The sequence below is a fragment of the Gadus morhua genome, chromosome 2 (genome assembly GCF_902167405.1).
Source record: "Gadus morhua chromosome 2, gadMor3.0, whole genome shotgun sequence".
Classification (NCBI taxonomy): domain Eukaryota; kingdom Metazoa; phylum Chordata; class Actinopteri; order Gadiformes; family Gadidae; genus Gadus; species Gadus morhua.
In genome coordinates this window covers 10,235,920-10,261,623 of record NC_044049.1, presented here as the reverse complement: position 1 = coordinate 10,261,623, position 25,704 = coordinate 10,235,920, and the positions used below count along the sequence as shown (strand labels likewise).

The 25,704-nt window shown below is 44.2% G+C and overlaps 1 protein-coding gene across 6 annotated transcripts in view; it reads right to left on the bottom strand.

Moving 5' to 3' along the window:
• Window positions 1–10,951: 10,951 nt before the first annotated feature.
• The window catches only part of stat5a (signal transducer and activator of transcription 5a), a 60,483-nt gene continuing 45,730 nt past the window's right edge, over window positions 10,952–25,704 (bottom strand). For 5 of the 6 annotated variants that reach the window (XM_030347393.1, XM_030347402.1, XM_030347384.1 and 2 more), the window contains 11 exons: window positions 21,062–21,241; window positions 20,085–20,172; window positions 19,249–19,371; window positions 18,435–18,527; window positions 17,651–17,851; window positions 16,470–16,564; window positions 15,999–16,141; window positions 15,420–15,575; window positions 15,046–15,097; window positions 14,306–14,416; window positions 10,952–13,806 (listed from right to left, as the gene is read on the bottom strand). In XM_030347393.1, coding sequence (XP_030203253.1) covers window positions 13,683–13,806; window positions 14,306–14,416; window positions 15,046–15,097; window positions 15,420–15,575; window positions 15,999–16,141; window positions 16,470–16,564; window positions 17,651–17,851; window positions 18,435–18,527; window positions 19,249–19,371; window positions 20,085–20,172; window positions 21,062–21,241 — 1,366 coding nt within the window. In that variant the 3' untranslated portion in view covers window positions 10,952–13,682. Of the gene's footprint in view, window positions 13,807–14,301; window positions 14,417–15,045; window positions 15,098–15,419; window positions 15,576–15,998; window positions 16,142–16,469; window positions 16,565–17,650; window positions 17,852–18,434; window positions 18,528–19,248; window positions 19,372–20,084; window positions 20,173–21,061; window positions 21,242–25,704 lie in introns of those variants that run through there. The other variant, XM_030347428.1, reaches the window with a different exon arrangement.

Below are 25,704 nucleotides of genomic sequence, written 5' to 3'. Positions count from 1 at the left end.
ATGAGCCTTCAAGAAAAACAACAAATGGTGCAAGAATTAAAAGGCAAATTGCAATCGCAGCAGGATGTGTTCAAGAGAGCCACAAGCAAAAAAAAATGCGGCAGTGAAAGCCAGCTTTCTTGTGGCTGAAGAAATTGCCCGCGCTTCAAAGTCTTTTTCAGAGGGTGCATTTTTGAAGCAGTGCATGCTGAAGGTCTGAGAGCAGGGCCCTGTACCACGAAGCTCGCTTAGAGGGTTAGCGAGGTATGTTGAGCTCCAAGCCTGGGTTATTTGTACCACGAAAGATCTCTTCTATAAGTCACCATGGTGACTTATTGTCATGATCCGCCCCTGGTTTTCTCATTCACCTGCCTGCCACCCTGATCACTCCCAATTAACCCAACCACCTTCACCTGTGTATCCCCTATATCAGTCCTCTCCTCCCAAACATTCCCTGCCAGATTGTCTCTTGTGTTTCACAGTGCTCTTCCGCGATTCTACTCCTGACTTACCACCGCTCCGGCCTGCTCTCTGATCCCTGCCTGTCTGACTATTCTCCCGGTTCCTGATCCCCGCCTGTCTGACTCTTCTGCCGGTTCCTGATCCCCGCCTGTCTGACTATTCTCCCAGTTCCTGATCCCCGCCTGTCTGACTCCTCTGCCGGTTCCTGTTCCCCGCCTGTCTGACTATTCTGCCGTTTCCTGATTCCTGCCTGTCTGACTATCCTGCTTGCCGATCCAGAACCCAAATAAACTATTGACTCTGTTCCGCGCTCGTCGCCAGTCTGTGCACTTGGGTTCAGCCAAACGAGCTTGTTACACTTATGCTCGCAACCCAACCTGGTCGGGAGCAGTTTTTCGGCTTAGTCTAGCCGGAGATCGGCTACTTAAATCGGCATGCGCAGCTTCCTAGCCCCTCCTCTGACAATGGCGTCACCATTTGTGGGTGTTCCCGTGGACCCCGGCGCACTTCTCGTACAGGCGTCTCTCCGGAGACAGAGGGTTTTACGGGACAGAACCGATCCCTTGGCATTGTCTGACTGACGATATTCAGATTTCAGACATTATTGTCATTGTGCAAACAACGAAATTGGGGTTCTTCATGAGAGATACAGATTCTCATCAGAGGGTGTTCGTTATTTGATCGTCCTTTTGGACCTTATGTAGACAATGATTACTGTTGCGCATTGTGTCTCCGTGACAGAGTGCTAGAGTGGAGGTAGCGCGTCAGTCTGGAATTTCTGCGCGGGGGGTTCGACTCCCAAGTGACGCGAATTTATGTGAAGCTTAAAAAGTCCTAATTCTCATGCATATATGGAATACTTATTCACTAAAGCTTACGGAATTATATTTTTGTGCTTATTTCGAACTTGAACCCATATTTTCAAGGCCGTGCTGGCACCACATCTATGGGGGTAAAATGCATGATGATAGACCGGCGAAATTGAACCCCGGTCGCTGGCGTTCGGGTCTTATACCAATCCATTACGCTAGAGCCGCTACCTCTCAGCGGTCGAAAACATGCCATACATTTCTTAAATAGGGTGTATTTAAAGGGAATTCCCTAAATGATAGAATAAGGCAGGATGGACGTTGCTTATGCATTTTTAAATCATCATCATTCTATTTGGATTATTGGCGAACAATTCTGCATTTGGCATAGTTATTTTACAGACAATATGCAGAATATTTTCACTTATACGCATATAGACTGCTTGATCTATCGTAAAGGTGAGAAAAATGACGCAAAAAACGCCCCTTTCACGTGAACGCGCACTGAACCTAAAGCGGAAAACCTGGTTCAACTAATTGAATCTAAAGTGAGCTTCGTGGTACCATTTAACTCTGATTGCGAGTTGCGGCCCTGTCGAGCCAGGTTTTCCAAAGAAAGCCTGGGTATGTTCAGCGAGCTTCGTGGTATAGGGCACAGGTGTGTCCTGAACAGATACAGAATTTTAAAAATGTCAGTTTATCAAGAAATACCATCGTGGACCGAGTTAAGGAACTTGCAGGAAACCTGGCAACACAGCTGGCCGAAGAGACACGCAAGCTACATAGCTTTTTCATTAGCTCTTGATGAAAGCACAGACAACACGGATACAGCGCAACTATCCATTTTTATTAGAGGCGTCAAGTCTGTCCTTTCTGTCACTGAGGAGCTGTTGGATGTAGCTGCCATGCATGGGACCACAACAGGACAGGACATTTTTGATGCGGTTGAGAAGTCCGGAAGCAAAAATGCATTGCCCTGGGAAAAGTTGGTGGGATTAAAGGTTGGGTATGGGATTTGCGAAACGCCAGCAGATTTTGAAAATACACAACTCAAATGGTCCTACCCCCTCTCCTTCAACGCTGACTCTGACTCCACCCATTCCAAGTACCTGGACGCGCAATCATGCACGAGCGCGAACACAGATGCGCGAGAGCAAGCCAGGCTAGCGTAGGTTTTCGTTAAACAACATGGCAACATTAAAAAAAAAACATGGGGATGGTGGCGTCTTGTCTGCCATGGAAATTGTCTTCTACTGCTAGGTACAAATGTGGATTAACTAGTTCCAGTAGCTACCGCAGGATAATAGCAAACAGGAGCTTGCTCTGGGTCACGAGCTCTGGGTCACGAGTACTGCACGAAGGGGTGGCGCGCGGGGCACGGGGGAGGGGGAGTGCAGTACGACCGTTTGATTGACGTACTTACTGTCCAATGCAACTCGGTGGCTCTGGAAATCATTGGCTGGAGTTTTTCGAGCCCTGCCCGTTCCACAGATGATTGACTTGTTTAATTTTCATGTCAGTACTTCTAACTCAGTGGCTGTAAGTGGGTTATGATAAGGATTTCAAGTAATTCTGCAAAAATGGCCAAAAAAGCGAATTCCATACCCAACCTTTAACTACAGACGGTGCACCTGCGATGTGTGGAGGAAAAGCAGGCTTTGTTGGACGAATGAAGGAGAAAATGCTAAAAAGTAACTGTCAAACGCCTCTGATAACGTATCATTGCATTATCCATCAAGAAGCTTTGTGTGGGAAGGTGCTGGGGATGAATGATATAGTGACCACAGTCACGAAAACAGTGAACTTCATTCGGGCGCGTGGCCTAAATCATCGTCAGTTCCAGCTGTTCTTGCAGGAGATGGGCTCGGAGCACGGCGACGTGCCGTACCATACAGAAGTACGGTGGCTGAGTAGGAGCAAAGCTCTCAAACGATTTTTTGAGCTTAGGGAAGATATTGCCATTTTCATGCAGAGTAAAGGAATACCCTTGTCTGAACTGTCAGATCCAAACTGGCTGTGTGACTTTGCTATGTTGTGTGACATAACTGAGCATCTCGCCCCAACTGAATCAGAAGCTGCAGGGACCAGGCCCCCAGGATAGGCGCATACTTCCGCAATCCACCAGTGCTCAGAGGCCAAGCCTGGTATTGCAGCTGTTTAAGCTGGCTGTGGACGGGGGTCCGTCATTGTGGCCCAGAAGTAGAAATCGCCGTCCACTCCAATACAAGTGGGGAACAGGATTGTGTCTCCGCAAAAAATGTCTGGATATCAATCAAAGGCTCATAATTACCTTTTTTCTTTCCAAAACGCCACCTCAAGCGCAATGTTCCCCCTAATTTTTCATGTGTCTGAGCATACACACAAACTCCCTGAGCATTACTTGGACCACTGTGAGCAACATCAGACGTGCACACTATGGCCACACCGGTATCACACCTGTCCAAAACCTAAGATCATAATGTTACATGGCTTATTAAAATAATCAAATGACAGCAGTAATTTTCGTTAGACTACTTTTAATATAAGTGCTTTTACAATGAAAAATACAAATCTTGTTCGTCATGAGCTAGTATGTACATCAGAAGAAAAATAAAAGTGACCAGCTGTATAGTTAAAGATACAAAAGATACAGTTTAGACAGCTTCCCACCCCCTCCCCTCCCCCTCCCCTCCTTCAATCAAAGAACATTTTTTAACATGTTGGACAAATAAAACTTTTGAATTTGAACTTCTCTGCCTAGGCTGAGGCCGTGATGGTCCAGGTGCACAGAGAACTGCTGCCACTTCTGGGTCCAGGTCTGCACACTGGGACTCCAGCTAGAGCAGGAAACCCACCAGCAGACAGAGCAGACACAGACAAGGAGGGATACAATTAACACACAAAAAAACTGAGATCATAACAAGTTACAGGGCTTATTAAATAATAAAATAACAGCAGTAATTTCCGTTAGATTACTTTTAATTAGGGCTGATCTGGGACTTAAATTTCACCTTATTTTTCCCGTCTGTCCTTCTCACTTCTCCAGTGGATGTAGACTTTGTCCAGGTTGATGGCCCCGTCTGCTTGCTTTGACTTTATGCGCATCAGCTGGTCCAAATGTGCCACTTCAAGACGATTTCTGGATGCTGTTTTGATATGGTTCATCAAACTAAAGCCTCTCTCACAATCTGCACTGGATGCTTGAAATGTGCCACAAATATCCACAAGCTGTGAGATCCCCTTTAGCTCCTCACATCTAAGTGTTGCAGCCACCATATCTGAGAATGTGCTGATTGACCCTTGTTTCAGTTTTTGCTTCATTATGTACTTGAATTCAGCATATTCACTGCTAATGGCCTCCATAGAATGTGGGTGATGGAGAATGGCCTCATACTTCTTTGCCAGTGTAGCAATGTCTGTTGATCCATACTCAAAACTGATGTCTGAGCTCAATGCTTCAATGTCCAATGCAGACCACTCCTTTAATTCATCCTCTGGAAAACGAGCATCCAAGAGATCACAGAGCTTACGAATAAAAAGAGTAATCTCAGCTGTATTTCTGGCATCAGCTGATGAGGTCCTCATCACCTCTTTGACACGGTCACTCCACTGAACATCCTTCTCATCGTTCAGGTATTGGGAACGCAACTTCTCAATCTTTGCTCTTGTAAAGCAGTGTCCTTCCATCACAGTCAGGTTGCGTCTTTGAAAAGAAAGGCAGAGTTGTGCCAGCTCGCCCAAAACATCTCCCAGAGCAGTGAGAGTAACCTTGAACTTTGAATCTCTCAGCTTTTTGTAGCAGTAAATTGCCACTAGATCTCTGTTATCACAGGATTCTCTCTTGCAGTATTCTTCAAGACCAGTGTAGTTCCTCAGAACAGCATTCACAGCTTGGTGCCGCGACAGCCATCGCACTTCGCTCAGAGGCCTGAATGACAATGTATCCTCATCGAGAATCTTTGCTAGGTCCTCGATTTTGGCCCTCTTCACAGTGGGCCGAGAGAAAGTGGAATATACAGTTCTAAGAAGAGTTTCCACATCTCGCATCAAAGGCACATCTTTCCAGGCATCATCAACGCCCAAGTCCTCTCTATGGGCCACGCAATGTTGTTCGGTTAGGTGTGGAATTTGCCGCTTTAATAAAGCTGCAACTCCGTTGTGCTTTCCTAGCATTACTGAGGCGCCATCGGACGTTAGCATCACCATTCTCTGAAAGTCCAGTCCATGCTTGGAGTAAAACTGAGTGATTGCCTGCACAATATCGTGAGCAGTGCATGCTGCCAGCTGGATGATGCCGCCGAACACAGTTTTATAGTTGACGTCATGTTCCTCCCTGTATTTAATATATAGGACTAGCATTTTGTGCACTGTTATGTCTGTGCTCTCATCCACTATCAGGGTATGCCAGGGTGCATTTTTAACATTGCAGATCGTCTCATTCTGCACTATCTCATTGATTGAGTTCACAAATTCAAAGGCATAATTTTTGCTTCACCATCCTTCTGGTATACTCACATACTTTGCCATGTGATCGTGGATTTGTTGAACCGACAGCATTGATGCATTCATTTTGATGGCGAGTAGAGTATTGTCGATGAGAATTTTTACTTGCTCTGGGTTGGATTTATTTTTGTGTGACAGCTCGTTCCTCTTCTCTCGATCTTTTGTGCTCTCCTGCAATAATGTACCGATCCCCATTCCCATGTTGTGTCTTCGTACAATTCCAACAGCATTCAAATGACATTTCTGCTGAATGTGACGCTTGAGGTAGTCCAACTTCCATTCAGTCCACATTTTTCCCTCCAAAAACTCGCCCGTTACTTTGGCTTCACAGCATGTTTTAGAGAGCAGCCCTTTCTCGCTCAAAAAAGAAAAAATCTCATCCAGTTTCACCTCTTTTTCTTCTGTTCGCACATACTCCGACAGCCATTCCATCTTAAAGGAACCGCATTTCTTTTTACCTTTGTGAGTGGATGTGCCACTACCCGTTCGTTTCGCCATCGCCGCCGCAACATCAGCTACACGCTAACATGCTAAACAGAGGCACGTACGCATAAAGCGCATTGATTGGCTGCGTGATGTAAATACACGTTAGCCGCATCATGTCATTGGCTGGACACAGTGCTAGTCATTGTTTTACCGTCACCTGTCACTCACTGAGTTCCATTGCTAAATGGTACAGAATAAATTGTTATGCGTTTATTTTATTTACAGTTCAGGTTAGATTAAATTTTATGCGCTGCATAAATTTGCTGTGTGCAGAGCACGGAGGAGTGGTGCGCGATTGCGCACTACGCAGTTTAGAGGGAACATTGAGCGTTTTATAGCCGTTATCTCGCTGGGGAAGAGGGGTGTGCAGCTGAAAGGAGTCGTAGTGAAACAAATGGCATCCGAGAGGGCCTAGTTCAGTGCTCCGTTAACGTGTCCGATTTTTGGAATGGTTCAATAGCTGCTCAATAACTCTCACGGCCCTCTGCTTGCGATCATTGTGATTCATCATGTATTGATCCATTTATTCAAAAGATCCAAAGACAAAGAAGCGGTGCATTACGGTATCAGTTCTATATTTCTGCATCCGGTACGTCACGGACTAGGCCACGTGTCTTGGCCCCATAACGCGGAAGCAAATTGCTCCTGTATGTTACCCTGCGCCACTGAGCAGTTTGTATAGGAATGAATGGGCGGCCATTTTCCAGTCCGTGGTCCATGCTTTATTATGTCCATGGCAGGGACGCAAACAAGTCATCACGCAGATGTCCGACATGATCACAGCTTTCCAGCGTAAACTTGATCTATGGATGGACCAAGTGAAACAGGAAAATCTTGCCCACTTTCCTGTTTGTCAGAGCATCTCTGCCGCATTTCCTGGTACTTTTTCATGTACTCAGCTAGCTACCAAACTGAGCCGGTTAATGGATGAGTTTGATCGGCGCTTCTCTGACTTTAGAGCACAGCACTCAGGCTTTGCCATCTTTGCCAATCCTTTCACCACCGACGTCTGCACTGCACCCCAACATCTTCAGATGGAGTTAATAGAGCTTCAAAGCGATAGTGGCCTGAGAGCAAAGTTCCAGGATGCTGCAATCCAGGACTTTTACCGTCAACTGCCCCCTGGTTTGATGCCACAGCTTCGACTTCATGCTGCCCGTGTTCTGACTATGTTTGGGAGCACCTATCTGTGCGAGCAGATGTTTTCAATCATGAATCTAAATAGACCAAGCACAGATCACGCATCACTGATGACAACCTCCATGCTGTTCTACGGATTGCCTCAGCACAAGACCTAAAACCAGACATTGACGCACTGACCATGGAAAAACGGTGTCACACATCTGGTCAGAAAACACACAGGTAAGCATTTTAAAACCTAATTAAAATATAATAAAACATATTTCAAACAAGAACATGAATAGTTAAACTGTGTGCAATTTAATGATTGTGCTTGTATTTTGCTTGGTGTTTGTTATTTTCAGAACATGATCAATGGATGAGGATGGTGGAGAGGGGATTCATATGGTGTGTGTTAAAGGACAGGCAGCATATCCTCATGAACTTCACCTTAAAACTTGACCAATATAGCTGTGAACGTCTCAGTTCAACCCTTGTGTTATTATATTGAGTTTATTGCATATAATACGTTATATGTGTAGAAATGTATTTAGTGTTTGTTAGTGTAAAGTTTATGAGTTTGACACCCCTGATTTAGAGTCCCCAATAACCACCTCCATTTCGGAAGTATAGGGGCATAATGGTGTCACGTGTACAAATGCCGCGTACACCCACCGCACGAGTGGCTCTCGCTCTTGTGACATAATTTCCGTGCTTTTAGCAGTTATAGCGTTCTCGGAGTCGTTAATCTTTGTGAGTCATTGGCTAGTCATTAGGTGAGTGCTGCATGCAGCTCTCAACTATTTTTCTTCATAAGTTTTATTCTTTCTTTCTTATTCTAATCTCTACAAACTTTGGGACCCATCTCCTTCCTCAATTTTTCACCTAGAGACTCCATTCAGCTTGGAATCCCGCTCTTTTTTTCAGATTTTTTAAATATCTTATACTTTTTAAGATATTCAACTTTTAAAATATTATCTTTTTTTAACATGGGAGTCAATAGGACTGGTACAACTGTTTAAGACGTAACTAAATCAAATTTAAACCGCTTACCTTCATTCAAACCTAACAAATCTACACACTTTTTAGTTTCAAACGGTCATATTCTACAGTTGGTCCCATTGAAGCCGTCTGTCCATGACACTTAAATTACTTAGGACATTGTAACTCGGTCAAATTTCAACCGTTTACCATCGTTCAAACCATTAAACAAATCTTCAATAATATCACAGTTTTTGTTTCAAACAGTCATAGCTTTCAGTTGCTCTCATTGATTTACGTTGACGCTGGAGCGTGAGGACGTTCAGTAGTGTTGCCAGATCGGGCGGTTTTTCCCGCTGGATTGGGCTGCTTTTGGAGGACGTTCAAGCAGCGTTGCCTGATTGGACTGTTTTTCCCGCTCAACTCACGCACCGGCTCGCTATTCTCACATTACTACGACTCATTGTCTAAAATTGAATCGAATTATTAATAATTATTCTGACGTACAAACCCTACAGTCTGCATTAAATCAACCTGTTTGACCGACCCTCATATTTGACAATATTCCAACACTCTTCTACACTGTGGTGTGCGGGGGAGGCAGCATAAAAAAGAGGGACACCTCCAGACTGGATAAACTGATCAGGCGGGCTCTGTGGTCGGCATGAAGCTGGACCAACTGGTGACGGTGGCAGAGAGGAGTACACTGAACAAACTGCTGGACATTATTGATAATGCCAGCCAACCCTTGCACACCGTCATCAGCAACCAGAGGAGCCTGTTCAGTGGAAGGCTGCTCCTTCCCAAGGTTAGGACCAACAGACTTAAGAACTCCTTTGTCCCTCATGCCATCACACTATACAACTCCTCACTCGGAGGGAAGTAGGAGGAAATAGAATAGAAGTAATAGAGAAAAGAGGAGAGATATAAACTATTCCAGAGCATAATTTGAACTGCTAATTTATTTAATTTAACTGTCAGCCAACCCTTGCTCACCGTCATTTCATTTTATTTATCCACTATATGATATGATATTTATCCACAATGCCGTATGTGTATGTATGTATATATATGTGTATGTATATGTATATATATATATATATATGTATGTGTGTATATGTGTGTATGTGTATATGTATATATATGTTTATTTATGTTTACATTATTTATTTATTAATATATATTTATTTATCCTATACAGTTCTCTACATTTATCTTATTTTATTTTACTTGAATCCTGTTTTACTTCTATTATTATCTCTACTTTCTATATTATCTAAGAGTTTATTGTTTACTGTTTATTGTTTTTGTTTACTTTTTATAGTTAGTTAGTTAGTTAAGAGTTTATTGTTTATCTTATCTTATTATTATTATTATTATTATAATTATTGTTTACTGTTTACTTTTTGTTTTACTTTTTATAGTTATCTAAGAGTTTATTGTTTATCTTATATTGTATATAATTTAATATTATGTTGTGTTTCTTTCTGTAAGCTACTGGACAATCAATTTCCTTGATGGAGTCATCCCATAAGGATCAATAAAGCCTAATCTAATCTAATCTAATCTATTAGAAGTAAAATTATTACAATTATACGCTGTAGCACACATTGATTAGCTTTAATCATAGAAATACTATTAAATAATACATATATATTCAAATTACAAATTTGACAATGACATTGATTTGTCTGTCGTTTGAGATTAGTTATCTTGGATGTTCCTTTATACTGCTAACTATAAGAGGTTTGAGTCATGCCAGGCTTCACCACTGTGCTTCCTGTGGCTGCATGACAACCATGTGACAACCGCTCCAAAGGGAAAAGAAAGATTCATGACAAAACAGCCAGAGATGGTGGATCTTATTACACCACCTAACCCTCTTTATCTAGTTCTCAATTAACATTTACATTTCTCAATATGGTCATTATGGTTTGGACTTATTTGAATGAGCTTTGTATTTGTTGATCATTGAAGTTGTAATTCCAAACAGAGTATTTTTTTTTATAAATCTAATGCAATGGTATTTTGGACAGAGGAACTGAATCGTACGTTCTTCCTCATTGCTGCTGTAGTTTGCTGCCATCTTGTGGTGATAGGTCGCATCACTGATGAAGGGAAATGAACGAAAGATTTGTAAATAGCTAATAGATTATCGAACTTTTATTTTTATTTATATTTTGCAAAATCCTGTATATTATAAATTAATTATTCACTTAGTAATTTGAGCGTGTGAGATGGAGGGTAACATACATCTTACGTAACACAACCTATGTGCCACCAGATGGCAGACGTTCCAAGATAAAAGGATTAAATTATATGAGTCAAATAGATAATTGCTAATGGGTTAGTGGGCTGTGTGCATTTATTCGGTGTAATAATACACAATGTCAAGTTGGAAAACATATTAACATACATGTTTTGCCCACGGTTTTTGGAAGAGTTAAGGTCTCAAATAGGCTACTTTACAGCACTGTTGGAATATGTATAATCTTGTATGATATAACAATATAAGCTTTGTCTCTTTAAATATATATCTATATTTAAATATAATACCTATTTAGTTGTGGCAAGACAGGTGTTGGTTAGTGTTAGACCTAAAGCATGAATTTGAAAATAAAGGTTGTACACAATCCGAAAAATGGATTTATTTATCCTTTAAACAAAATGGATTTAGAATTATTTAAAAAACTTTCTTCATTTTATTTTATTTGTACCGCAACAGCTGTGTTTTTTTTTTTTCCACTTGGGAAACCTCGCCTAAAAGCCAAACCACGAACGAGGAACATCGAAAAGCATACAGTACTGGTCTATCACACAGATAACACAGTCCACGGAGAACCAAAGTCGGAGAACAATGTTAATAAAAATATATATCACATGACTCCCACTGCAGGTGGAGGATCAGAAAAAAAAAAATGGAAATAACACATTTTTGTCCATACGGTAATCTTCAATCGAGACAAACATATAGAAATGCATATCCGTGTGAAGTCAAGTACATTTTATTTGTATTATCCATTGTAAGGCTTTTTTACTTGCTGTCGATTCTGGAGCAAAATTAAATGTGACAAATAAGTGTAAAATTGACAAATAAAATACCAGTCTGTATTGAGATGTTCAACTGTTTGTGTATCAACAGTCATATGAAAAGGGGATTGGTGTTTAACAATCAACAGGAAATTTCCACAGACACACATAAGTCATTAAACAGCATTGTGGAAGAGAAAATAAACGCCTTTTAGAATGAGAGATCGTCTTCCAATTGTCTTCATACTCATACATATATATATATATATATATATATATATATATATATATATATATATATATATATATATATATATATATATATATATATATATATACACACACATACTTGTATTTGTTATGATCCATTAGACAAAGCAGAGGCTGTTTTACCTGAGGTGGTGAGTGAGAGTAGCAGAAAAAACAATGTAAAAAAAACATGTTTATCTTTCTAAAATGTTAGCACTTGAAGCAGGTTGCTTATATCATGATTGTATGTGATTGCGTGATTCGTGCAATTTCTGAGTTGCATCGGCATGGTTGAATGCACTTACTGAAGGTTGCTTTGGGTAAAAGCGTCAGCTGATATCAATGTAATGTAATGATACTATCAAACATCAACAGAGGAACATGATTTGTTTGTTGCTTGTGCGTTTGTAATCGCACTGAAAGTGGTCTGCAAGTTTGTTATTTTGTACTTGTGATGACAGCGGCGCTGCAAGGCCATGAAGGCTTACACAGGGCGGAGCAGAGGGAACACCTTCAGTGGGCATCGGACAGAGAGACAAAACAATTGAGGCACACAACATGGCGAGAGAGAGGGGGAGAGAGAGAGAAAGAAAGAGGGCGGGTGAGAGAGAGAGAGAGAGAGAGAGAGAGAGAGAGAGAGAGAGAGAGAGAGAGAGAGAGAGAGAGAGAGAGAGAGAGAGAGAGAGAGAGAAAGAGAGATAGAGGGCGGGTAAGAGAGAGAGAGAGAGAGAGAGAGAGGGGGGTCGAGAGAGTGAGAGGGAGAGAGAGAGAAACCACATTACCCAGACCACTAGATGAAGCCGAGGCATCAAACTGCCAGCCCCTTGGATGCATATGTTTAGATGTCGACATGCATCCGCCCACCCCCCCCTCCCCTCCTCCATGTTGTTGTGACGTCACACGTGTGCACATGGCAGTATAGTATCCCCACACAGAGACAGGAGCCGACAACGGATGTGGCAAAACAAAAACAGCAAAGTGGTTTTCAAGTCTGAAACAATTCAAAAACACAACATCAACCTCTCGTCCCCATGCCATTACTTCTAGATCCTGCTGTACATCAAGCACAGAGGAACGAGCGGAGGCTAAGCGTGAGCCCTACGTCATGCTGGGAGCCCATCATCGTTAAGTCAACGATGATGATCGAATAGAGCAGGTCACAGAGCAGAGGGGAAATTAAGTTTGGTGAAGTGGTCAGATTTGCATTTTTCGATGACAAATAGAGGATGAATAGCCCTGTCATATGGAGGGATAGAGCAAAAAAGAGGAAGAGAGAATGAGAGAGTGATCACTCACCCTTCCCCCTGGTGCCCTTAAAGAACAAACAATCATATACTCGCCCACATGCATTTGATAGATGTATTGGAGCATGAAATAGAGAGAGAGAGGAGGTGGAGTCAGCCAGTAGCAAGCGTTGCATTTGTATTAGTGTATGTGGACCTTAAGAGATGAGCCACCTCTGTTGCATCATCTCCGGTCAGGTGGACAAAACAGATAAGCACAGATTTCTAAAGATGGTTGTTGCGCAAACGGCAGCTTCAATGTAAATATCAATTTACACCGGAGGAAATGAAACATAAAAACATGACAGCCGTCGACGGGACTTGATACAGTAGCATTAAAAAATATAATAAAAATAAAATATCTTTCTGTTGGAAAAACAACCGAAGAGCATGCGCAATGCTTTTTAATAGTTTTGTTCTGTTTTTCTTCATCAGAATTCTGTAACATATTTTTTTCCTTTTTCTTTTATTTACGAGTCAGTTTTACAGATATGCCGAGAAGACATCTAAAGATAGGTCACTGACATGCATGTTTTTCATGCTGGAAAGAATAACGCTCACAACCATTAGGAACATTTCACATTGTAGACATCCCGAACTAACAAAAACCAAAAAAATAAAATAAAAAATAACGAAACAAAATGAAGAGGACATACAACCACAAATGAGAAACAAATGGAATTCAACCATGAGAAATGTCAAGAGGTTCGGTGCACGGAGAGGCAGGATTCATTTCTGTATTGTTAGGAGCAGGACAGGACAGGACGGGGGGGTCGAGGGGGCGGGGTTTCAGGGTCAAAGGTCAGGATTGCGGGCCGCTCCATTGGCTGTCCATGGGCCGCCGCAGAAGCTCCTCCACGTGCCTCGCCACGTCCATGGTGTCGTCCAGGTCGAACTCTCCCTCGCCGTCCAGCATGGAGTCACTCCTAAGGGGGCGGGGCAGCACAACAGAGAGGCTACAGCACATAATGTGGTACCATAGAGGACGGCGGACACACACACCCACACACAGACACACACACACCAAAACTGTACCAACGCAAGCACACTAACACACACATACATGTGCACGCACGCACAGACGCTGACACAAACACACACACACACACACACACACACAGAAACACACACACCATGCCTGCAGTAATACACTCATACATGTGCACACACGCACACATGGACACAGGCACACACACACACACACACACACACACACACACACACACACACACACACACACACACACACACACACACACACACACACACGTACACAAACACACCTAACACACGCACGGATACAGGCTCACACACGCGCACACACACAGACCACGCCTGCAGTAATACACTCATACATGTGCACACACGCACGCACGGTCGCAGGTACAGACACACACACACACACACACACACAGGTGGTCCTCACATGGGTGGGTATATGGCGTAGCTATGTGGGTGACTGAGAGGGGCAGGGGAGGCACCGTGGTCCATGTAGGTGGGATTGCCGCTCGCCGGGTCGTGATTGGCTGTGGCAAACCTGCAAAATTTCAAAGAATCACACACACACACACACACACACACACACACACACACACACACACACACACACACACACACACACACACACACACACACACACACACACACATACCCATGTTACACACACACACAGACACACACACACATACCTATGTTACACACATACACACAGACAATAAAACATCTATCTCTATATATCTATCTTCCACAGTTGCCTAAGCAACCTCTCTCTGTGAGCGCGCGGCTCCGACCACAGCGACCTCGTGACCGCCCCCCGGTGCCAGGGGGTGAACGTACAGCCCGCTGGTCGCCATGGGCGGCCGGGCCGCGCCGGCCAGCTAACGAGTGCTAACTCCGGTGATGAGAGGAAGGAAAGCCCACTCAGGGAACCGCGGCGTCGCTAATTGTTTTGGCTCCGTCGTCGAACTGCGCCGACGGCGGCGTCTGGCTTAATGTATCATCTGAATTCAGGAGCCGTCGTCCAGCGATTAAGTGTTATCGTTGAGGCAGCGCGGTGATTAAAATAATAGAGATATAACAAGGAAGATGGAGGTGGGAGGACAGTAGATGGATCCCCAGAAGTGGAAGGAGAAAAGAAAGGAGAGTGCGGGGGGAGAGAGTACTTACTCAGGCACCACTTGTTTGATCTGTGGCTTGACGTAGCCGTCTACTGCTTTGGCTGTACCGGGAGACACACGCAGGCACACGCACGCAGGCACACGCACGCAGGCACACACACACACACATACACACACACACACACACACACACACACACACACACACACACACACACACACACACACACACACACACACACACACACACACAGACCAACAATGAGTGAAACTTTGCTGTCAATTCAGATTTCGTGATAGCCACACAAACGAAAAAATAAACAAAAAATAGCAATCACCAGCGAAGAAGATGATTGGTTAAACTCACGGAGCACGATGTCCGTCACACATGTTCAAAACCAATAGGCTGAGAGAGGGGACTCACAGAGGGGTGGGGTGTAGTACTTGGCGAAGACGTCATCCTTGGGCCGGTCGGGGTAAAGGAACAGCAGGTGGTTGAGGTCGCTGATGCGATCGGCCAGGGAGCGGATGGAGAAGTCTTTGGTTGTGTAGGGCATGAGGTTCCACACCAACCTCTCACCTGTTGGACACACAGCATGCACAAACACATACACACACACACAAACACACATGGTGACACACACAAACAGACACATACAGGGAAACACAAACGCGCGCACACACACACACACACACACACACACACACACACACACACACACACACACACACACACACACACACACACACACACACACACACACACACACACACACACACAGTCAATCCAAGAGATCCATCCATGTGCTCAAGCCAGGGAGGTGAAGAGGTTCATAATGTGCCCAGGGCCGGCTGTATGGTGTGTGCGTCAGGTTACCTAGCTTGAGGGGACTCAGTGCGTATAAATGTATGTGTGTTTGCCCGTAAGAGAAAAAAAAGGAGAGAAAGAAATAAAGGGAGTGCAATAGAGAGCGGGAGTGTGTGCATGTGTATGTGTACGTACCTGCTTTGTTGGGGTTCTCTGCCACCCAGGCGATGGTGATGCCGCCTATCTCCGAGTCACTGAAGCGCAGCAGGAAGGTACCGTTGGGCTTGGAGAGCAGCATGTCCTGAGCCTGCTGCTTGTTCACAAAGCCTAGGATGGCTCTGCAGGAGGGAGGGAGAGAGGGAGTGAGGCAGGGCAGGGCAGGGCAGGGCAGGGCAGGGCAGGGCAGGGCAGGGCAGGGCAGGAGAGAGAGAGAGAGAGAGAGAGAGAGAGAGAGAGAGAGAGAGAGAGAGAGAGAGAGAGAGAGAGAGAGAGAGAGAGAGAGAGAGCTCTCAATGCCAACTATTGACTTGGAGGTACATCTCCAGGTATTATGGTTGCCTTAGGAAAAAATGACAGTCATGATGTGCGAAATGAATGGCAGAATGAATGGGCTGAGCACAACATAAGCAATTTGATTGAAGACAACCACCAAATGTTTTCTCTTACCCATCATTCCAGTGTGGTTTGAGGTGTTTTTTCGTGAGCTCCATGACTCCGTCAAACCACTGCCAGAACGTAAAGTTCCTGTTAGGCAGGCTCTCCTGTTGAAAACACAACATTTGATAGTTAGGTTGGCACCTATAGCCTCCCCCCGGCCCCCCCATTTCTTCAATAATGTACCATTTGCAGCATCCACTCCACAACAAGGGGCAATACAAATATGGATGTGCATGTGTGTACATATAATGTGTGTTTATGTTTATGTGTGTGTGTGTGTGTGTGTGTGTGTGTGTGTGTGTGTGTGTGTGTGTGTGTGTGTGTGTGTGGGTGTGTGTGGGTGTGTGTTTGTGTGTGTCTATTCTTTATTAAAAGAGAGGTTTCTCTTTATGAAACACAATGGTGACTTACGTAGGGAGAGAGCGAGGGCAAAGGGTATTAACAGAGGGACAGAGAAAGAGAGAGCCATAACTGTGTGTTCTTGCACATGTGAGTGCATGCGTGTGTGTGAGCACGTGTGCGTGTGTGAACTGTTGCGCATATGTCCATGTGCATGAGTCAGTATACCAACGGAAATGTGATGTTCCTGTAATCCAATGAGACGGATACTGTGTGCGTGTGTGTGTCTGTGTGAGTGTGTGTGTGTAAAACAGCAGTGTGTTTTTATGCCTTCACCATCTGCTTTATGCCCGCGGCTGAATTAGGCTTTCAGCACCTGGACAAACACGGCCTTAAAGCCTTTTAGAACCCGGCCTAACCTTCAAGTGGACATGCACTTCATATGCAACATATAGATTTGCGACACGATAAGTCAACTAGGAACTGAAATGAATGGTCTGTTGTTTGTGCTTGATGGTACAAAAAGAAAAAGATGGGCGCAATCTCTGAGCAATCTACAGCCAATGTTCCTTTCTGTAAGTAGAGGGGTCGTGTGTGGTATGTTTGTGCGCTCTTGCTGGAAGTCAAGAGATTCGTGTGAGGTTTTGCATGCTCACGATGACGGTGTTTATCGGGAGCACATGTACTCGACGGAGTGACAAACGCAGCTGAAGCAGCCGGGCACTACGGCTGATCGAAACCATACACCCGTACTATCTCACACTGCGCTATCCTTGCTCCTTGGACAATACGCCACAACACAGGGAGTGAGATTTGGAGATTTGGGGATTTTGGGGAGGTTTGATACAGACCCTGTTGAATTGCGACCAGGTCATGGTCATGTTCCGGCAGTCAGACTCCGGGTTGCTGGAGAAGGCCTTGGTGGCCAGGAACATCAGGTTCTCATCAGACAGGCCGCGCTTGCTCTGCACCTCCGCCTTGTACTTCATATTAAGGGCCTCGCAGAGCTGGGGCCACAGCACCTTGTCTGGCACCAGGAAGGGGACCCGGCCCTGTTTGCAAAGTTAAATGGTAAATGGATGCATTTATATTGTGCTTTCCTAACCAGTGGCCACTCAAAGCGCTTTACAATATTGGCCTAACATTCACAGATTCATGCACACATTCACACAAGGACGGCGGTGACAACCATGCAAGGCGACAGCCATACAAGGCGACAGCCAGCTCGTCGGGAGCTGTGAGGGTTGTCTATCTCAGTGACACCTCAACACTCCGCTAGGAGGAGCCGGGGATCGAACTAGAAACCTTCAAGGTACCAGCCAGTCCGTTCTACCTCCTGAGCTTTATGCCGGCCATAAGTACACAAATACAAAGTCTAATAAAAACAAAGTCAAATAGAGAGCATTTATTGGAAAGTCTGAATGGGTAATATTACTATGAAGTGATTCTGGAACTCTTCAGAGTATCTGCACATGGGCAGAATGTGCTTGTGTATATGTTTGCACGCACCCATACAAACACAGAACGAGAGAGGATTGACAGACAGAGAGGGACGAAGACAGACAGAGAGTCAGAGAGCGAGAGAGGGAACGAGAGAGGCATGCATGTACATAGAAGAAGAGAAAACGTTCTCACCGGTTCGGCAAAAGCATTATCCCACAGCACTGTTGCTGTGGCGTTGTTGTCCTGGCTGCCGTGTACGATCACCACTACTGGAAGAGATAATGTCTGTACGGGGAGAGAGGGGAAAGCCTTTATTGACACAGTACACCAACAATTTGTTAAACGTTTACATACTAGGCTTTAATCCCAGGAAACAGGATTCCCAGCAATACACTTTTAAAACATTTCCGGTTTCCCGAGAAAAATAGGAAAGGGCATTTCTTATTTTTTTACAAATTGGAATTGGCCTGTATTTAGAGAATATGTAGATCCCATGTTAAGCTCTTAAAACATATGCGACTGCTGTGTGCGTGCGTTGTTGGAGCACACACATATAATACACAAAAACAGTCAGGTTGGGAACTCAAAAGGTTTAGGCATATTTCTCCTTGCATTGCAAGTTGCTTGAAATATGACCAATGTGTAAAAACTGTAGCTGAAGTTATACATAAAAAAAATTCAGGATTCCTTGGATTGTGTGGTCTCCCCAGGAAAAAAATCGTCATGAAAAATATAAATCCCTGTGCACATACAATGCCTTTTGCGTTTACGTAGAAAATGTAAAATGCAGATCAGAAATTGATCAGTGCCAACCTTCGTGCAAGCAAAGCACTCTGTGCACACATATGTACATTCAAGTCATATATATAGGTGACTGAACAGTGAGACTCAAGGCTATGCAACTATTTACTACTATAGCTGACAGAGCGTGTGCACGGTAAGACGTAGGCGGACTCAGCCTCTGAGAGAGAAGGAATACCTCTCTTTGGCATTCACCTTCCTTTACCTTGACTTGAAACACAAGCTCGTTCCCCGCCACGCTGAACTGGGACTCAAACAGGATGGTGAACTTCTCCTCTGTGACGGACTCGGCCCCTCGCCGGTCCGACCGCTTGATCCTCTTTAAAGACTAGAAAACAAACAAACAAACGCAACGTGTCCTTTTGTTAACAAGGCCCTCGCCTTCCAGAGGCGGGATGCAGGTGGAAATCGACTGTCGGTCCACCAGCGTTAGGAGAGTGAGGCATGTGAGGTGACCGTCAGCATAACGGTTTGGAGTAACACCTTCCTTAGTAACACTGGCTTGGTACATATCGGTACTTGGCCATTTGGCTAGGGGTTAGGGGGCTTGGCTGTAGGGTTACTGTCATGGCTTTCCTCCTGTGGGCCACTTCCTTCCCTGGCTCATCTGGCCTCCACTGTAAACCTCCTTCCTGGCTACTTGGCAGCAGGGTTGGTGTGAAGAACACTGACACAGTATCTTTCAGATCCACTAATGTACCTTTCAAATCAGGAGGAGCATATGGGAAAAACAAGACGATGCTATATCCAACACCACATGGGCCTCGGTGCATGTGGTGTTGGATGTATGTGGTGTCGGCATGCGCCTCGGGGCCATTACTCCGTTTGCTGACACGCAACTCATTTATAGATAGATATATACAACATTATTAATCCCCCGTAGAAGAAATGTGTTTGCCGCGACAGCCCAACAACCCATCTCGCGCTAGCTTTCTTGCCTTATGTTTATCTTGTCGACAAGCCGGCTTCCAGGTTGTAGCAGCAGCAGCAGCATTAGCAGTATTAGAGGGAGGCCTGTGTTTGAAGGCTATCAATGCTCACCATATTTCTGAAGTGGGCACTGAGTGTTCCTGTGGTCTGGTGGTACTCCATCACACAGTTGTTGTTGAGGATCTCCCCGCTGCTGTCGCTGAAGGACGAAAAAGGGACACTTATATTTTTCACCATACATTTGGTTGCGTTGTTGTTGCTTCAAACAAAGCAACCAAAAGTGCCCCCCGCCCCCCCCCCCCCCCCCCCCTACCCCAGGCAACAGAAGAACGTTCTGCCGAGTGTGACGAGAACGCCTAAGAGAGGCTCTCTTAGGCGTTCTCAACATCCAGTTGTTTGCCTGTTCATATTTAGAAAAATCGTCTGTGAAATCTTTAAAAATAAAAACAGGGTGGATTCCCATTGCCAGCGTTTGCTCCCGTTCAAACCACCACCGCAGCACCACGAGAAGTTCAAGGATGAGGGAACGAGGGAAAGGAAAATAACGAAAGTAGTACTAAATATTCTCTTGAGTGTTGGCTTTACAGATGGCCGTTTGGCAAACTAGCCGCCGGGAGAGTAATGGCCGCTGGCTTCGATTCTGCCAGACAGGAGGAATGTTGGACGGGGCCGGGGAGGAGTCCAAATGTGGATTCTCTCTGCACTCAGATTCCTCTATGGCGCGCCTGAAGTTCCAGCCGTGTCTGAGCGGGACCCTATGGCCACACAGTAGTCCAGGGTTCATTAAGAGAGCTGCCCCTGTGTTATAATATAGTTCATTCTGCTTGTGCTGTCATTCACCAACAGAAAAAACAACAATTTATCCTTATCCTCATCTTCATCTTCAAACCGCTTATCTGGGGTCGGGGTCAATTTATCCATGACAGTAAATCATAACAATGATATGGCGTAGAGGGTAAGCTGTACAACTCCAAGGAACCGGTTTGATCCCCAATGACGTGCATGATTCACTTCAAGTTGCTTTGGACAGAAGGGTCAACAAAATGACTCAATAGTAGTAAATGCCAACAACAATGTGCCATACTTACTTCCTTGTGCTTTCATTCTTCAGCAGGGCCTTGGCTTGCTGTTCACTGATGATGGTTGCCTTGACCTGTGGGGGGTTCATGTGCACGTTCAACTTGCCTCCCACCAGGAGACGCACGGTGGCCACAAATTTGGTCTGAGTCTTCAGCACCTGTGGAGGCTGCTTCTCAATGATGAATGTACTGGTAGGAGGGAGAGAGGGAGGAAGAGGGGGAACAGAGTGTTCAGCCCAGGTCGAGACATGGTGGGACCGTCAACAAAGCCTGGCATGAGTCATAAATATTCAGGGTTGTTTTTCTGAAGAAACTCCAGAACTCAATGTAATTTATTGTATGTACTAGAAACAACAGATTTGGCTTCATCGTCTGTTTGATTATATCATTGATTAACTGCCCTCTAGTCGTGAAAAAAATATTACTTCCCCTTTTTAATTAAGAAAAAGGTTTAAAAAGTTGTATACTTCATTCCAGTCCACAACATACTGAAAGGCCCCTTTTTTTTTTGAATTTCCAAATCCCATACCATGCACTGTTCTCGAGAACATTCCCAGACTCTGTAGAGGAGAGTCCTAAACCTTTCTAAAAAATCTATTGTATTTTCTTTGTCACTTCCTATCCTTGCCGTTGAGGATCTTGGTGAGGAATTTATTGATTTTATTGTGAGTAGCGGTAAAATAAGTGTTGATCTGAGGTCCCGTAAAATACTCATTGAGTCATCAGTAATTCCAGTAATATGTGTTTCGCTTTTAACCGGAATAAGAAGCAAATTTGATTGGATTGAGTACGTATTTCTTTGCATTGTGAATGACCATTGATTGTTTTTTGCGGTAATGATTAGGCTATTAGCATGGCTTTACAAACCAACTAATCGCACACTATAATGGTCCTTTACCGCAATAATGATCACTTAACACTTATCGATGCTCTGTGCGCCACAGTCTTACACAGTTGTTTGTCTTACACTGTTGTTTTTCTTTTTCTATGCAACTCATGTTTCAAATACCCTTGTGGACGGCTGCACACAAACACACACAGAAAAACCAAAACAAACATAAGAGGGTATTACAAACAGGGCAATGATCAGCTCTCAAGGATATTAAGAATTCCGGGATGGTCAACAACAGTCATGATTGGGCTTCCCGAGAGCTCTATGAGTGCTACACTGGATTCAGTGTGGAGTGAGCAAAATTTGTTTTTGTCTGTTCAGAAATGAGATTTGAGGGGAACTACGTCTTGGAGTTTTTGTGGTATATGCATTAAAAAAAAACTTAGTTAGAACATTGCTATCCATAACAACAGTCTCAAAGTCTTAAGAGAGTTGAGATTCATGAAACCTAAAGATAAACTTCAAATTTCTCTTAAAGTGATATAACAACTGAACAGAACATTTTTATTGAAGGTCCCATGGCATGAACATTTTCCCCGTATGATGTCATACAGGGACATGTTACCTCCCCTTTTTCTGCTTTGCCCACCCAGAGAATTTGGCCCGCCAATGAGACAATGAGCTACGACCATGCGAGCGCCACATGTGTGTGTGCGTGCGTGCGTGTTTGAATACTAGGGATGGGCAAAAGGATTCTTTTCCGGGAATCAGTTCTTTCAGTTTAGTTCACTATAACGATTCGTTTGTTTGATTCGTTCTTTTTGATTCGTTCGTTAAGTCAGATTACGTCATCTGGAGCTGCAGGGGACCTATGCACGGCTACGGTTTGTGGACTACAGCTCTGCGTTTAATACCATCGTCTCCAGCAGACTGTTCTCCAAGATGTCCTACCTGGGTATACCACTCAACCTCTGCCTTTGGATTAAGGACTTCCTGACCAACAGGCCACAGGCGGTCAGAATGGGCCCGCACCTGTCGCCCACTCTGACACTCAGCACAGGGGCCCCACAGGGTTATGTACTGAGCCCTTTACTCTACTCTTTGTACACACATGACTGTGCTCCAACTCACACTACCAACACCATAGTGAAATTCGCCGATGACACAACTGTGGTGGGACTGATCACGAAAGGTGATGAGGCCGCTTACAGAGAGGAGGTTCAAAGGCTGACAGAGTGGTGCTCAGAGAACAACCTGAGCCTCAACATCAAAAAAACTAAAGTACTAATCATTGATTAGAGGAAGAAGCAGGACACACACACACCAATACACATCAACGGGGAGACGGTGGAGAGAGTGTCCAGCTTCAGATTCTTGGGCATACACATCTCAGAGAACTTATCATGGACAATAAACACCACAGCAATAGTAAAGAAAGCACAGCAGCAGTTATACTTTCTCTGCACACTCAGGAAAGCCAATCTCTCACAACAGCACCTAAGGTCCTTCTATCGCTGCTCCATCGAGAGTGTGCTCACCTATGGAATCCTGTTGTGGTTTGGTAGCAATTCTGCTGCAGACAGAAAGTCACTGCAGAGGATTATAAAAACCGCCCATGACATCATCAACCAATAGCAACTACCTAGCATGGACACCATCTTCAACTCCCGATGCTTGCAAAAGACACACAACATTCTGAAAGACTCATACCACCCTGCCAATTACCTGTTTGAACTACTGCCCTCATGACATCCACACCTAATACAATGCCCAGCACTTTACATATTTGCAATACTATTTTAAGGCATACTATTTTTAGGCATACTATGGCACTAAGATAACCGTATAGTGTATGACGACATGAATGTAGTGAGTGAACGAAATGTTGAATGTATTTCTTTTTAATTTATTTACTATTTATTATGTTACTTTTATTTTTTTAAATGAGACCAGTACTGCTGTTTGTGTTATGGCGCATAACAAGTCAGTGTCTCTGGTATTCCCACAGACTCGTACTGGGGGACTCAGCAATGGTTGAGAAGGAATTGGGGGAAAGTGCACTGAATTACTCCTGTGCCATAACAAAAAAATATATCTTATCTTATTTGACAGGGAATCTCACAGGTGTCTTTATTATGTTACTTTTATTTTTTTAAATGAGACCAGTACGTGAGTGCACTGAATTACTCCTGTGCAATAACAAAAAAATATATCTTATCTTATTTGACAGGGAATCTCACAGGTGTCAGAACTTTCATGTTCATAAATAAAAAATACGAACTGTTGTTTAATTTCTTTAATTTGTTCTTGAATTGACGTAGAATGGAGCAAAGACTCCTGGGATTGGGAAATGCGTTTATCCAATAAAAAGATGGAGGTCAAGTCTATTTTCGGAAATGTAGGGGGATATATGAGTGGCCCCAGGTCGAATGGCATGACCCAAGATACGTCAGAAAGAGAAAGCGCGCAAATTCGATGGTACCACCTTGTCATTTGTTTACCCAGGTGTCATGGCAACACCATTGCTACCTCTCATTGGCTGAATCTTAGAGAACGTTGTAGACTCAATCAATATAAGGTTGCGGGGAGACGAAGCTCTGTTCGTTTGTATATTTTATTTACGTGACCATGTTTTTGTTTTGTGTTAAAAAAAAGAATCAAAGAACCAGTTCTCTTGTTTTGGGGAACCAGTTCTTGTCGTTCACCTTCGGGATTCGTTCGTTGTGAACGAATCGGTCGCGACCGACTCATCCCTAGTGAATACAAATACTGTAACGGAAATGTTACAGAGAGACTATACTAAATAACACTTCTTTGTTATTTGGATAACCGTTCTGCTGTTTGTGTTATGGCGCATAACAAGTCAGTGTCTCTGGTATTCCCACAGACTCGTACTGGGGGACTCAGCAATGGTTGAGAAGGAATTGGGGGAAAGGAACTTTGGCTTTGACTCCCTGAAGTACATGAACTGCGACATGGAGGAGAAAGGGATTGTTGTCCACGATTGTCTCCCGCCGGAGCCCCGCTGCCCGCTGCCGAGGCACCACCGCCTCAGCAGTGGGCAGCGGGGCTCCGGCGGGAGACAATCACGGTCAATAATCGCCGGCAACAATCCCTTTCTCCTCCGTGTCGTGGTTCAGTCTACTTAAGATTGATGTGGAATTGGAAGAACCAGAGACGTCGGAGACCCGATGCAGTCGTTCGAGATTCATAATATTGTCTGGAGGCGCACACAGCTTTAGGCCGTGATAATATATATCATATGATATAGATATCTATGCTTAATATGGATATAGAGCTCCAGGACTCCCGCTGGAGGATCCGGAGTGTTGCGAATATTTACAGAACACGGGCGAAAGCTGTGTGCACCTCGCCATTGCGATACTTCCATTGTAAACCCGATCGCATGGTACCGTGGCCACAAGCTGCTCAGGGCCACACACCCACCCTCCAAATTGTGCCGCCTCTAAAAAAACGGCACGTTTGTGGAAAGCTTATTGTGGGACTCGTAGTGGCTGTAATTCTGCACCAAGGCTGAATTTCCTGAACGTTCGAAGTACTGTATTAGGGGCCCACTAACAGCTATATAAAAGCATGCATAAAGTACTATGCCATGGGATCATTAACTATTTTTTTACATTTTTACAGATAATGAAGGTGAGCATTAAGCATCAGATAATTATGTTCCATGAGATCTATTGCAATCTCGCGTAATTTCATTCAAACGATTCCCTTCTACACCCTGAATTAAGGGTGGAGTCTATTCACCCTCCTGGCAACAAGCGGCAGACCAATCACCGTACATTGTGTGCACACTGCA